Here is a 14,260-nt window from a genome sequence, read left to right as displayed (position 1 = left end):
AAATACTCATCTATCTGGTCCCTTAGAATACCTTCCAATAACTTTCCCACTACTGATATCAGGCTCACTGGCCAATAACTTCCTGTTTTATTCTTCGAGCCTTCCTTAAACAACAGAACAATCCTCCATCACCTCACCCATGGCTAAAATGGTTTTAAATATCTCTGCTAGGGCCGCTGCCATTTCTGTGCTATCTTCTTGTAGGGCCTGAGGGAACACCTCGTCAGGCCTTGGGGATTTATCCACCCTGATGTGCCCCAAGAGAGCAAACACCTCCTCTGTAACCTGTATAGAGTCCACGACCTCGCTAATGCTTTGCCTCACATCAATAGACTCTGCGTCCATCCCCCCGAGTAAATACTGATGAAAAAAATCCATTGAAGAGCTCCCCCCAGCTCTTTCGGTTCTAAGCATAGATCTTCCAGAGGATCAATTTGGTCCCTTGCCATCCTTTTGCTCTGAACATATCTGTAGATTCCCTCAGGATTCTCCTTCACCGTGTCCGCTGTAACCTCATGTCTTCTTTCAGTCTTCCTGTGTTCTCCTGCATTTCTTGTACTTCATAAGTACCTCATTTCTTCCTATCTGCCTATACCTCCTAAGTACCTCCTTTCGTCCCTCAACCAGGGCCTCAATATCTCTTGAAAACCAAGGTTTCCTAAATCTATAATCCTTGCCTTTTATTTTGAAGGGACCATACAAACCCAAACTCTCTCAAAATGTCACTTTTGAAGGCCTCCCAATTACTAAAGCAACACATCCAAAATGCTGGAGGAATTCAGCAGATCAGCCAGCATCTGTGGAAATGTTTTGAGCCGAGACCCTTCTTCAGGACTGAGAAGGACAGGGGGAGATGCCAGAATGAAAAAGGTGAGGGGTTGTGAAGGAGGCTAGCTGGAAGGTGAAACCGGGGTGGGGGGGCAGGGAAGGTCAAGAGCTGGAGAAGAAGGAATCAAATATGGGAGGAGAGTGGACCATAGGAGAAAGGGGAGGAGGAGGAGGTACCGGTGGAGATGATAGGCCAGTGAGAAGAGATAAAAGGTCAGAGTGGGGAATAGAAGAGGCGGGGGGGTGGAATTTGTTTACCAGAAGGAGAAATTGATATTCATGCCATCAGGTTGGAGGCTACCCAGACAGAATATAATGTATTGCTCCTCCACCCTGAGGGTGGCCTCTTCTTGGCACAAGAGAAGGTCATGGACCAACACATAGAATAGGAATTAAAATGTTTGGCCACCTGGAGGACACGCTTGTGTCAGATGGTGCGGAGGTCTCAACAAAGCAGTGTACAGGCCACAGGGCCAGGTTCCTGACCACTGCAGCTTTCCTCTGCTAGGTCACCCTCCCCCCCCCAACAGTTTCCAAAGTGTTTTTGAGTGTGATGGCCACGGGGTGTTCTGTACTGACTAATCTAGAAATCAAACCACTGAACAGGAAAATTCATGATATTTCTCATCCCAAGTCCTGATGCAGGGAGCATGAGGAATTTCTTTAGCAAGAGGATGGTGAATCCATGAAATTCATTGCCACAAATAGCTGTGCAGGCCAAGTCATTGGATGTATTTAAAGAGCAGGTGTCAACGGTTACAGGGAGAAGGCAGGAGAATGGCATTGAGAAGGATAATAAATCAGCCGTGATGTAATGGTGGAGCAGACTCGATGGGATGAATGGTCTAATCATGGCCCTATGTCTTATTGTAGGCTAGAGTCTCGACCTAAAACATCAACAATCACTTTGACTCCACAGATACTTCACAACCCTGCAAGTTCCTTCAGCAGCATTTTATCTCGAGATTCCCAGCCCTACAAGGTTCAAGCTTATTTGTGGTGTGTTCATCAAAACGTACAGTGAAATGTGCAAGGGACGCCAAACGTTCCAGCGCTAACGTAGCATGTCCACCATGTTCAGCAGAACATCGCAGAACAAGCAACAAACAGTAACTGTAAAGCCAGCCCCGTTCCACGCACGCACGCACACACACACCCTGAATGTTTTACAACAGAGGAGACGGCTATTTGACCGGATCTCAGAATATTCAGAATCGAATCAGGTTAAATATCACTGGCGTATGTTGTGAAATCCGTTAATATGTAGCAGCAGTACATTGCAATACACAATAATAAAAATAGTGAATTACAGAAAGTATATATATTTAAAAAGTTAAACTAAGTAAGTAGTGCAAAAAGAGAGGGAAAAATGTAGTGAGGTGGTGTTTCATAGGCTCAATGCAATTCCATACAATCCCAGTCTCACACTTACTTCCCTGGCAACGGAAAGGGTCCAGAAGAGAATGGTCCTGGGAGTGAAAGGGTTAATGTATAAGGAGTATTTGATGGCTCTGGGCCTGTAACTCACTGGAGTTTAGAAGAATGAGGGGGGATCTCATTGAAAGATGTTGCATATTGAAAGGCCCAGATAGAATAGATATAGAGAGGATATTTCCTATAGTGGGGGGGGGGGGATCTAGGACCAGAGGGCACAGGCTCCAAATAGGTCAGCCTTTTGGCACAGAGACGATGAGGAATTTCTTTAGCCAGATGGCAGTAAATCTGTGGAATTCATTGCCACTGAGACCAAGTCATTGAGTATATTGAAGACAGGGGTCAATAGGTTTTTGATTAGTTGGGGCATCAAAGGTCACAGAGAAAAAGCAGGAAAATGGAGTTGAGAGGATAATAAATAAGCCATGATGGAATGGTGGAGAGGACTTGATAGGCTGAATGGCCTAATTCTATCCTGTGTCTTATGGTCCCATGGTCTTAATTCTAATACCCAACGAAAATTTCCCCACATCTGACTTGAAAGATAATTATCGCAGATATTTGATGTGGAGAGTTTGGTTTTGTTTCTCTCTGTGAAACAAGTAGAAAAGAAATGCCTGCTTCTGACGGTGCATGAAAGCTGAAGGTCTCTTACCCACATTTTCCTTTCATGGAATTCAGACCGCACAGTCCAAGAATATTCTTTCCTCAATCATCCGGATCAGACACCACCAGAGTTAAAATTAGGAGCTGCGTCACGTGGGAACTGACTAACCAATAAAAGCAAACGTATCCCAAAACTATTTAAATTCTATGCGTTTCTGCTCTAAGCAATATTCTTAGTGACCGAGTCTCCCTTTTCCCCAGCCTTTCATCTATAATTAATAAAAAGGACTTTGTTTAACCGCAGAACTTTCATGTGGCCTTAATCTGCTATTAAGCTCAAATTTTAAACGTTTCTTTGCCCCCACAAAGTGGAAAGCAGTCCAATTACACCAATTTTGTCGTTTTCCTTTTTTCGGTCATACCTTCCTTGCGCCGTAAACACACTGCAGTTTAGTGAATAATAGAGCCATTATGGGAAACTGGCCTTATTGTTCTCTTGTCACGGCATTCACAATGACAGCATTTGTTAAAAGCTGCAGTATCTTCCTCACTTGTCTTACTGCGACCATGAAATGATAGAATATCTTCTGATCAAATGAATTATGAATTATTGTACAAAAGGAATGCTTATCACTGAACCTCATCTAACCTTAAAAATAGATTGGAAATTATTAGATTTCCACATTTTTCAGATTCCACTCACTACTAACTGTCATCAGTTTTGCCTTGATGGCCTGTTGAAACAGCAGCTCTCTCTATATATATATATATATTTATCTGTGTGGGACTGGAGAAGAATCACGTGGCCCAATGCCATATGAGGAGCATTTGAAGGCTCTGAGCCTGTGCTTGCTAGAATTTAGAAGACTGGGGTGAGGGGGCAGGGTGGAACCTCATTGAACCGTAATTCATTCATTGAAAGCTATCGAATGTTGAAAGGCCTAGATAGAGTAGATGTGGAGGGGACATAAGGACACAAACTGAGAGTAGAAGGGCATCCATTTAGAATGGAGATGAGAAGGAATCTCTTTAGCCAAAGGATGGTGAAACTGAGGAATTCGTTGCCACAGGCAGCTGTGGAGGCCAAGTCATTGGGTGGATTTAAAGCAGAAGCTGGAGGCCTTCGATCAGTCAGGGGCATGAAAGGTCTCGGGGAGAAGGCAGGAGAACGGGTTTGAGAGGGAAATGGAACCACCATGATCAAATGACAGAGTAGACTTGATGGGCCAAATGGCATAATTTTGCTCCAATATCTTCTGGTCTAATACATGGCTTCATGTACTTCAGAAATACCCCGTCAGCTTGTAATACTCAATAGCTTTCACCTTCTACTTTCAAAACAGAACTAACACTTTTCATTTATTATGGTCATCCCTGACGGTTTCTGATACCTCGGTAGACAGTCCACACAAATTCTCTTGATCTTCTATGGATGAGTTACTGACAGGGTGTATCTCAGGCTGCTCTGCTCTTGACCAAGTGAACCTGCGGAGAGCTCATCACAGTTTTTCCCTACTTCTTTCCATTCAACCCACCTTCACAGTGAATTGCTTCAGGAAGACCTTCCCTGGGAGAAGGTACAGAAGCTTGAACGTCCAGACATTCAGAAGGAGGAAGAGCCTTCTCCTTCATTATTATCTGACCCCTGAACCAATCACCTCTTTCACATCCCATGGTACATGGAAGTTACTGTAGCGTAGCGGTTAACACGACGCCATTAGAGCTCGGGGTGTTCCAGAGTTGAGTTCAATCCCGACGTCCCCTGTACATCCTCCCACTGGAACTCATGGGTTTCCTCTGGGTGCTCTGGTTTCCTCCCACAGTCCAAAGACATACTGGGTTAGGCTAACTGGTCATTGTAAACTGTCCCGTGATTAGGTTAGGGTTAATTGGGGTTGTCAGGGGTTGCTGGGGCAATGTGTCTCAAAGGGCCAGAAGGCCCTACTCCGAGATGTATCGCTAAATAAAACAAATAACTAAATCCACTTGGTTGCACACATACAAAATGCTGGAAGAACTCAGCAGGTCAGGCAACATCTATAGAGGGGAATAAACAGTTGACATTTCAGGCCAAGACCCTTCATCAGAAGCCAAAATAAAAAGCTGGGGGGTGGGTGGAGGAGCACAAGCTGGTAACGGAGGCAAGAGATTTTGCATATTGCTGGGAGATAGGTGGTTAGGGGAAAGGGAATGAAAGAGAGAGGTGGAAGAGGTAACGGGCTGATTAAAGTTCAAACGCTCAAAGTTAATTTATTATCAAAATATGTATATGTCACCATATACAACCCTGAGATTCATTTTCTTGCAGGCATACTCAATAAATCTAAATAGATAGATAGATAGAAAGAATAATAACTATTGAAAAAACAATGAAAGACCACACCAACTTGGGTGTTTAACCAATGTGTAAAAAACAACAAACTGTGCAAATACAAGAAGAAAGAAATAATAGATGGATAAATAAGCAAGCAAGCAATAAATAAAAAGAACATGAGATGAGGAGTTCTTGAAAGCGAGTCCAGAGGTTTTGGGAAGTGAAGTTATCCCCTCTGGCTGAAGAGCCTGATGGTTAAGGGGCAATAACTGTTCCTGAACCTGGTGATGTGGGTCCTCAGGCTCCTATACCTTCTTCTTGATGGCAGCAGTGGGAAGAGAGCATGACCTGGCCGGTGGGGGTTCCTGATGGATGCTGCTTTCCTGTGACGATGTTTCATGTAGATGAGCTCACTGATGGGGAGATCACTGTAAATTGACCTGTGATTAGGCTAGGGTTACCGCGCTGAGCTGCTGACCCGTGCAGCTCGTTGGGCTGTGCCGCACTGCATCTCTAAATAAATAAACAGACATAAAGAGTGTAGTTGACGTGATTAGTAAGCTTGGAGATGATACCAAAATTGGTGGTGTACTGGAAAGTGAAGTAGGCCAATTAAGACTGGAACAGAATCCAGCTCAAATTGGGGAAATGGATCAAAGATTGGCAGCCTCCGGGTGTTCCGCTTTCCTCATACATTCCAAAGACATACCAGTTAAAAGGTTAATTAGTCCTTATATACATTTGTGCAAAAGTCTTAGGTGTGTGTACATTATATATATATATAAAATAGTAAGGGTGCCTAAGACTTTTGCACAATACTAAAGTAACTTTATGTACTGCACAGTACTGCTGCCTTAAAATAAACAAATTTCATGACATATGTGAGTGATGATAAACCTGATTCTGATATGGGTCTCTATTGTGGACTGAGAGTGGGAAGGGGGCACGGAGAGGGGAATCATGGTTGGGAAAAGGGGAAGGGATAAGGGAGGGAACGGGAAGCACTGGAGAGACATTTTGTAATGATCAGTAAACCAATTGTTTGGAATCATTTGCCCCTGCCTGGTGTCTCAGAGCTGGGTGTGTCTGCATGTACACCACCCCTCCTCATCTCCGGCACTCCTTCTCTGCCACCAGTCCCACAACCCCTCCTGCAGTGCTCCACCCTCACCATTCCCAACATCCTCTGTTTCCGCCAGATTTACAAACTTGCTCTCTGCTTCATGTTGACAAATACAGTACTTTGCAAAACCCTTAGGCACCTGCGCTATACAAATGTGCCTCAGACTGTGAGTTGTCCTCTGATTAGGCTGGGGTTAATAGGTTGCTTGCTGGACAGTGTGGCTCATGGGCCAGAAGAGCCTTTTGCGAGCTGCATCTCTAAATAAATACCTACTTGTTACTACAAAAGTTAGAAGGCAAATGAGAAAAATATTTGAAACAAACCTTTTTGCCTTTTCGTAAACAGTTCTGACGTTCCTCCTCTGTGACCTTCCATTCGATCTGTAAAACAAATAATTTCAATAAAGTCCACTTCTGATGCTTTTGCTGCTGCTGGTGCAAAGTGAGGGGAGGGACTTCGGGGTTTCAGTGCTTCTATCATTCATTCTATGGAGTTTCTTATTTCTTGATTGTCTTTGAAGAGTAAGAATTTCAGGTTGTATACAGTATACACTCTCAGATATTAAAAGAACCTTTGAAACTTGGAAGGTATTTATTTCTCTCCAACTGAAGAGAGCCGGACTTTGCACATCTATACTCATGTCATTCTACAGATGTGCAGTAGAGAGCATCCTCTCTGTGGACAGGATCAAAGGGCCTGTAACATCAAGAATTCCACCCGCCCTGCTCGTGGACTGTTTGTCTCACTCCTATCAGGGAGGAGGCTGGTAGCATCCACACCAGGATCACCCAGACTCGAAAACAGTTACTTTCCCCAATCAGTAAGGCTGATCAACACCTCCACACACTAACGCACCCCTCCACACCCCACATCGCCACAAGTTTATCATTTGCTGTCAGAGTCACCTTATGTACAGACATGCCTGTGCCTAGCGTCACTCTGTGAATGCATAATCAATCCATGTACGTAAGCCATCTTGTGTATTCATAGCGATTGTGTGTTTTTCATTATTGTGTTTCTTCAGGCTGCATCAGATCTGGAGTAACAATTATTTCACTCTCCTTTACACTTGCGTACTGGAAATGACATTAAACAATTTGAATCTTGAATTTTATTTTAATATTTGCTTAATAATTTGTTGGCACTGACATCCAAACTCAAGGATTTGTCTGAATATTCTTCTTAATGTTGTACCATGCGATCACCAAAAAGCAAGCTGATTCAACATTACATCCTTGCTTTTATATTTGTGCCCTTGAAATGAAAGCTAACATCACATTTGCCTTCCTCATCACAGACTTAACCTGCAAATTAACCTTTAGGGAATCCAGCACAAGGATTCCCAAGTTCTGCGCCTCAGGTTTTTTGTGCTTTCTTTCCATTTAGAAAATAGTCAACCCTTTCATTTCTTCTACCAAAGTGCATGACCATACACTTCCCGTCACTGTATCCCATCTGCCATTTCTTTAACTGGTCTCCTAATCTGTCCAAGTCCTTCTGTAGCCTCTCTACTTCCTCAAAATTACCTACATCTACCTATCTTCATATCGTCTGCAAACTTTGCAACAAAGGCATCAATTCTGTCATCCAAATTATTAACAAATAACGTAAAAAGAATCGGTCCCAACACAAACCCCTGTGGAATACCACTAGCCACCAGCAGCCAACCAGAAAAGGCTCCCTTTATTCCCACTCTTTGCTTCCTGCCAATCAGCCACTGCTTTATCCATGCTGGAGTCTTTTCTGTAATACCATGGTAGCTTGGTACCTATGGTAGCTTGTTCAGTAGCCTCATAGGCGGCACCTAGTCAAAGGCCTTCTGAAAATCCAAGTACACAACATCAACCGAATCTCCTTTGTCTATCCTGCTTGTTATTTCTTCAAAGAAATCCAACAAACCTGTCAGGCAAGATTTTCTGTCGTTATTGATTTACTGTTACTGTTGACAATGTTTAATGTTTTGCAAAGTGATTTACAAAGTCTACCGATTACAAGATTTACTGTTACTCTAGCCTTCCTATCAGCTGGAACCAGTATGGCCACTCTCCTCTGACCTCTCCCATTAACGAGGCCATTCAGTGGATGTTTTTGTGTGTATGGCACTATTCTCTGAACTCTAGAGACTGCTGTGTGTGAAAATCCCAGGAGATCGACAGTTTCTGAGATACTCAAACCACCCCATCTGGCACCAACAGTCAAAGTCACTCAGACCACATTTCTTCCCCATTCTGATGCTAGGTCTGAACAACTGAACCTCTTTTACACCTACATGCTTTTATCCCTTGAGTTGCTGCCACATGATTGGCTGATTCGATAGTTGCATTAACGACCAAGTGTGCAGGTGTTCCTAATAGAGTGGCCACTGAGTGTGGATGGATTAAGTGAGTGGCAAAGATCAGGCAAGTAAAATATAATACAGCAAAACATGGCCTGGAGGGTCTGTTTCCCTGGTACAAACTCTGTTTAAAATGTGAAATTATCCATTTCAACATGAAAATACAAAATGGTGAAAGGCTGAAGAACTGTAAGATGCAGAAATACCCGGATGTCCTACAGTGCGACTCACAAAAAGCTGGTGTGCAGATAGCACAATTAGAAATACTAAGCAAATGTTATCAGTTACTCAGGGAGGAATTAAATACAAATATAAGGAGGTTCTGCTCTGGGTACAGAGGGCATTGAGCATTAGGAACACCGTACAGTTTTGGTCTTTCTTAAGGAACTGCTGATACTCTGGAAGGAGCTCAGAGAAGCTTTATTAGACTAACAGTAGGGTGATCGAGTATGATGTTCTCCAACGGAGTTTTCTATTGCATGGTCCTCAGGTGGCAGTGGAGGCTGATCCAGGATCCATATATCCGGGATGTTGGTGAGGATTCCCTGTGTGTGACTTTGTTTAACCTGCACGGGCAGACACCACACCATCCATGACAGATCGGCATCAGGGTCCGGTGGTACGGATTGCAAGACGACTGACGCAGCCTTCCTGCCATTCTGACACGTCATCATCTTCCACCAGCTCCATTGTTGAGGATATGTTGGATCACTGTTTGTCTGCAGCCTCCCCTTTGACCTTACTGCCCACCAAGAGCGAGTCTCCAGTCTGCATCCGTCACGGGATCTTAGGAATTCACAAGTCTCTCAACACCAACAAGGTGACGAGGATGAGAAGACTGGACTACTACTTGGAAAGGGAAGATTGACTTGGTATATAGAACTGGACAGACCAGACCATACCTAATGAAATTTAGAAGTGTGAGAGGGCAGCTGATTGAAGCATGCAGAGATTCTGAGCAATCTTCATTAAGTTAGACAGGAAAGGAAGCTTCCTTCTGTGAGAAAATCTAGATCTAGAGACCACTGCTTAAACTAAATAGATTGCCCACTTAAGATAGATGAGATGATGTTATTTCCACCTAAAGGGTTGAGGGTGTTTGTAACTCTCTTCAGCAAGTGGTGGTGGAGAAGCTGAATACTTTGAAGGCAGAGATGGACAAGTTCTGGAAAATCAAGAGGGGGGTGTGGGGGTGGGAATATTAAGTTACTGTAAGTAGGCAGGAATATGAAATTGAAGTTAGTAAAATATTATTTTATTAAGTGGTCTAGCAAGTTTGAGACACCAAATGGCCTACTCTTAAAGTTTTTTGTCATTCAACTGTACACATGTATATCGCCAAACCAAACAACGGCCCTCCAGACTAAGGTGCACAAAGCAGTACCTATAAGTCACACGCATAACATAATAAGTAATATTGTCACAAAGAAAAGCACCTTATTATTTATTAATTTATGATACAGGTTAAAAAGTAAACAGTATATCATTAGAAACATAGAATCATAGAAAATAGGCGCAGGAGTAGGCCATTCGGCCCTTCGAGCCTGCACCGCCATTCAGTATGATCATGGCTGATCATCCAACTCAGAACCCTGTACCTGCTTTCTCTCCATACCCCCTGATCCCTTTAGCCACAAGGTCCATATCTAACTTATTATTGGTGTTTCATCTGTGATGAGACCTGGGGAGTGGCAGGGAGTTCAGAAGTCTCATGGTCTGGGGAAAGCAGCTGTTTCCAGTTCTAATAGTTCTTGTCCTAATGCTATGGTTCCTCCTGTCTGATGGAACGGGGTCAATAATATTGTGTGACAGATGGCAGAGAGCATTGATGACACTAATGGCCCTTCATACACAGTATTCCTGATAAACATCTTAAATAAGTATCCTGATAAATATCTTCTGTTCCTAATTTGTTCAGATATAGCAAATTCACTCCAGCATAACACTGTAGTCAGTTGATCTGAGCAATCTTAATTTAATTTTCTGATTATAGTTGTTGGACTTAATCCAAAGTACTGAGCAAAATTCAAGCATTATGTCTAATTGACCTACTGTAAATATAGCATGCTCCCCAAATACAATCACGTCCTTATTAAAACAAGTGTGATGCATTTTCTTTAATGACAGCTTGTACCTCATCAATATACCTACAGGTTAAAGATGAACTTTAAATCGACATTTTCCAAAGTCCTCAGTGAGTCTCAGACACTCTGACCATGAGTCCTCAGCACTGTGCCGGCAGTAATCAAAGTTCAAAGTAATATATGTCACCACATACAACCCTAACAGCATACTCATCAAATGTATAAACTAGTAGCTGTAGTTGAAAGATCAACCAGAGTGCAGAAGACAACAAGCTGTGAAAATGCAAACATAAATAAATAGCAATAAATAACGAGATCATAAGGTAACAGGAAAGAGAGTCCTTAAAGTGAGATCATTGGTTGTGGGAACATCTCAATGGATGAGCAAGTGAGTCTAGGTATCCCGTTCTGTTCAAGAGCCTGATGGTTGAGGGGTAATAACTGTTCTTGAACCTGGTGGTGTGAATCCTGAGGCTCTTGTACCTTTCACCTGAGGGCAACAGTGAGAAAAGAGCATGGCCTGGGCGGTGGTGATCCCCGATGATGGATGCTGTTTTGCATTTCATGTAGATGTGCTCATTGCTTGGGACAGCTTTACCGATGATTGGCTGGGCCGAATCCACTACTTTTTGAAGGATTTTCCGTTCAAAGGCATTGTTGTTTCCATACCAGGCTGTGATGCAGCAAGTCAAACCCTCTCCACTACATATCTATAGAAGTTTGTCAAAGTTTCAGATGTCATGCTGCATCTTCACAAACTCCTAAGTAGAGGCACTGCAGGGCTTTCTTTGTAATTGTACTTACGTGCTGTGTCCAGAACAGATCCTCTAAAATAGTAACTCCAGGAATCTAAAGTCGTTAACCTTCTCCACCTCTGATCCTCTGATGAAGACCGGCTCACGGACCTCTGGTTTCCCTCTCCTAAAGTCTACAGTCAGTTCCTTGGTCTTGCTGGCATTGAGTTAGAGGTAGTTATTTGCTATAGTCATGCAAATAGTAAAGAAAAAGTAAACTAAAACACATGGGGCGTGAACGGCAGAGCACCCAAAAGTGAGCCCGCAGCTGCGGAGCCCGCTCAGCGCTGACGCGGGTGGAACCCGTGCAGAAGCCCGATGGCCGCAGGGCAACAGTGGTCCTGAACCTTGCGGTGTGGGACCCATGACTCCTGCACTTTCCTCCCACCGGCAGCAGCGAAAAGAGACCGGTTAAACACAGGCAGGCGGCGCAGAACACAAGTTCAGTTCTCTGCTCTCATCCTCAATGATTTTAACCTTGCTCGACATTTTAACTGAGTAATGGAGCGGGCCGCGGGTTCACGTTCCGCCACAAGGGACAACCCCCAACGACGGCCATGGCTGCACTCTCCACTCCCCAGGAGACTGCAGAAGCACCAGACCGTTCCATCTGCTCAAAGGCACATTCTTAGAAGGGAAATTACAGGCTGCAATCAAATGCAGTTCAGTGAAAGAAGACGTACATTTAGAGGAAGAAGACTATCTGGTAGTTTAGTAAGTTGTCTGCAAGATGTTGCCATTGGTTGCAGCTTTCAAAAACAAATGTACACATGAAAGTACAAATGCTAACTGTGAATTCATCATCTATTTGGAGATGCAGGGGAGTCTGGCAAGTTTGATTTCCCTTGCCACAAATATCCAGCTTTAGGGGCGACAGGGTAGTGTAGTGGTTAGCACACTGCTTTACAGGGTTCAGTTCCCTCCAGTGTCTGTAACGAGTTCTCCCTGTGACCACGTGGGTTTCCTCCGGGTGCTCTGGTTTCCTCCCACAGTCCAAAGACCCTTCTGTTACCATGCTGTGTCACTAAATTACAACACTGGGCAACAAAGATTTTGCTTCCTGAATATTTTTGAGTGTACCTTACTGATTTTGGGCTGCTGATCATGAAAATCGCCATGGAATTTCCCTATCTTTGACCTTTTTTCTGGAAATCGCTTATATTTGTTACTTCAATTCATAATTCAAGTCAGAAAAACTGATGCCAAGATTAAGGAAGGTTTTTTTTTGTTGATCCACAAATCAAACACATCATCAACAATAGACAATTCAAACAACTTCCAATGGGACCAGAGGAAAATACAGGAGGCTGCACCTGGAGCACTACAGTATATGATCCCAAAAGACTCACAGGTGAAGAGTCACCTCACCTGGACCCTGAATGGTAGTAAGTGAGGAGGTGTGGGGGCACTTGCAAGGTGAGTGTCAGGAGGGAGATCAGTGTGGAGGGATGACTGGACAAGAGAGTCATGTAGGAAGTGATCCCAGCGGAAAGCAGAAAGTGAGGGGCGGGGTAGAGAAAGATGTGCTTGGTGGAGGGATCCTGTTGGAGATGGCAAAAGTTGCGAAGAATTACGTGCTGGACGCGGAGGCTGGTGAGGTGGTAGGTGAGGACAAGAGGAATCAAATCCTTGATAGGGTGAGGCGAACACACAAAATGCTGGAGAAAGAGATACAGCTTTTTGAAACAAACGTGCTGTCCAGTATAATTGATATAAATGAACAGGCTTCACTCCATAAATACAGGATCATCAGTTGAAAGCTCCAGGCTCGTTGTTTTAACTTCATTCTTAATGAAGTGCGCAAAAACTTTTAAATCTGCAGTTAATTTCTCTGTAAAAGAACACAAATCGTTGCTGTTCTGATACACATTTCCCTTTTCCTTTACTTAAAGTGGCCATTGGATTACTTGGGTGTTGGGGTGGAGATACGTCGTCTCTACCGAAGGAGGTGTAAAGTGCTCCCTCCCTCCGCTAGCCTGCAGGTCACCTGTGGGCAAGATGTACCGGTAGCTCCTGCTTAGACCCCCACCCCCCGATCTGGGTCACACAAAGCCATGGCAGCAGGAGGTGGATGGTTGTATGAGCAGCTGTTGCAGCTCACCAGTCCTGGTTATACGACCACTGACGTCAGGCAGAAAATCTCTAAAGAGTGTTGATAACAGCTGGGGTCACCCATCTTGTAAAGACACTGCTCAGAAAGCGGCAATGGCAAACCACTTCTGTAGAAACATTTGCAAAGAACAATAATGGCTATGGGAAGTCCTTGATCGTCTACGTACTTAAGAGCAACTTTTAAGACTGTAAGATCTTAAAAGACCTAAGATACAGGAGCAGAATTAGGCCATTTGGCCCATCGAGTCTGCTCCACCATTCCGTCATGGCTGATTCATTTGCTTCTCAGCCGCTATCTCCTGAGTTCTCCCCGTGTCCCTTCATGCCCTGACTAATCATGAATCTATCTACCTCTGCCTTAAATATACCCAATGACTCAGCCTCCACAGCTGCCTTTGGCAAAGAATTTCACAGATTCGACACTCTCTGGCTAAAGAAATTCCTCCTCATCTCCATTCTAAAAGGACACCCCTCTATTCTGAGGCAGTGTCCTCTGGTCATAGACTCCCCCACCATTGCAAACATCCTGTCTGTATCAGCCACATCTCACACTCGAATCCAGTCCCTCACCACCTCCCGTGCACAGCTCACCACACCATGCAGTTTGGATTCAAGTGATCTGACCCACAA

The 14,260-nt window shown here is 43.9% G+C and overlaps 1 protein-coding gene across 2 annotated transcripts in view; it reads right to left on the bottom strand.

The window, feature by feature from the left end:
- Positions 1–14,260, bottom strand: part of LOC140726126 (protein O-GlcNAcase-like) — a 303,790-nt gene that overhangs the window by 211,923 nt on the left and 77,607 nt on the right. For both annotated transcript variants that reach the window (XM_073042089.1, XM_073042091.1), the window contains exon 3: positions 6,629–6,685. In XM_073042089.1, the coding sequence (XP_072898190.1) occupies positions 6,629–6,685 (57 nt within the window). The remainder of the gene's footprint in view (positions 1–6,628; positions 6,686–14,260) is intronic.

Source organism: Hemitrygon akajei, chromosome 4 (genome assembly GCF_048418815.1).
Source record: "Hemitrygon akajei chromosome 4, sHemAka1.3, whole genome shotgun sequence".
NCBI classification, from domain to species: Eukaryota; Metazoa; Chordata; class Chondrichthyes; order Myliobatiformes; family Dasyatidae; genus Hemitrygon; species Hemitrygon akajei.
Note: the sequence above shows the minus strand (reverse complement) of the source record. Positions and strands in the feature narration are given on the sequence as shown.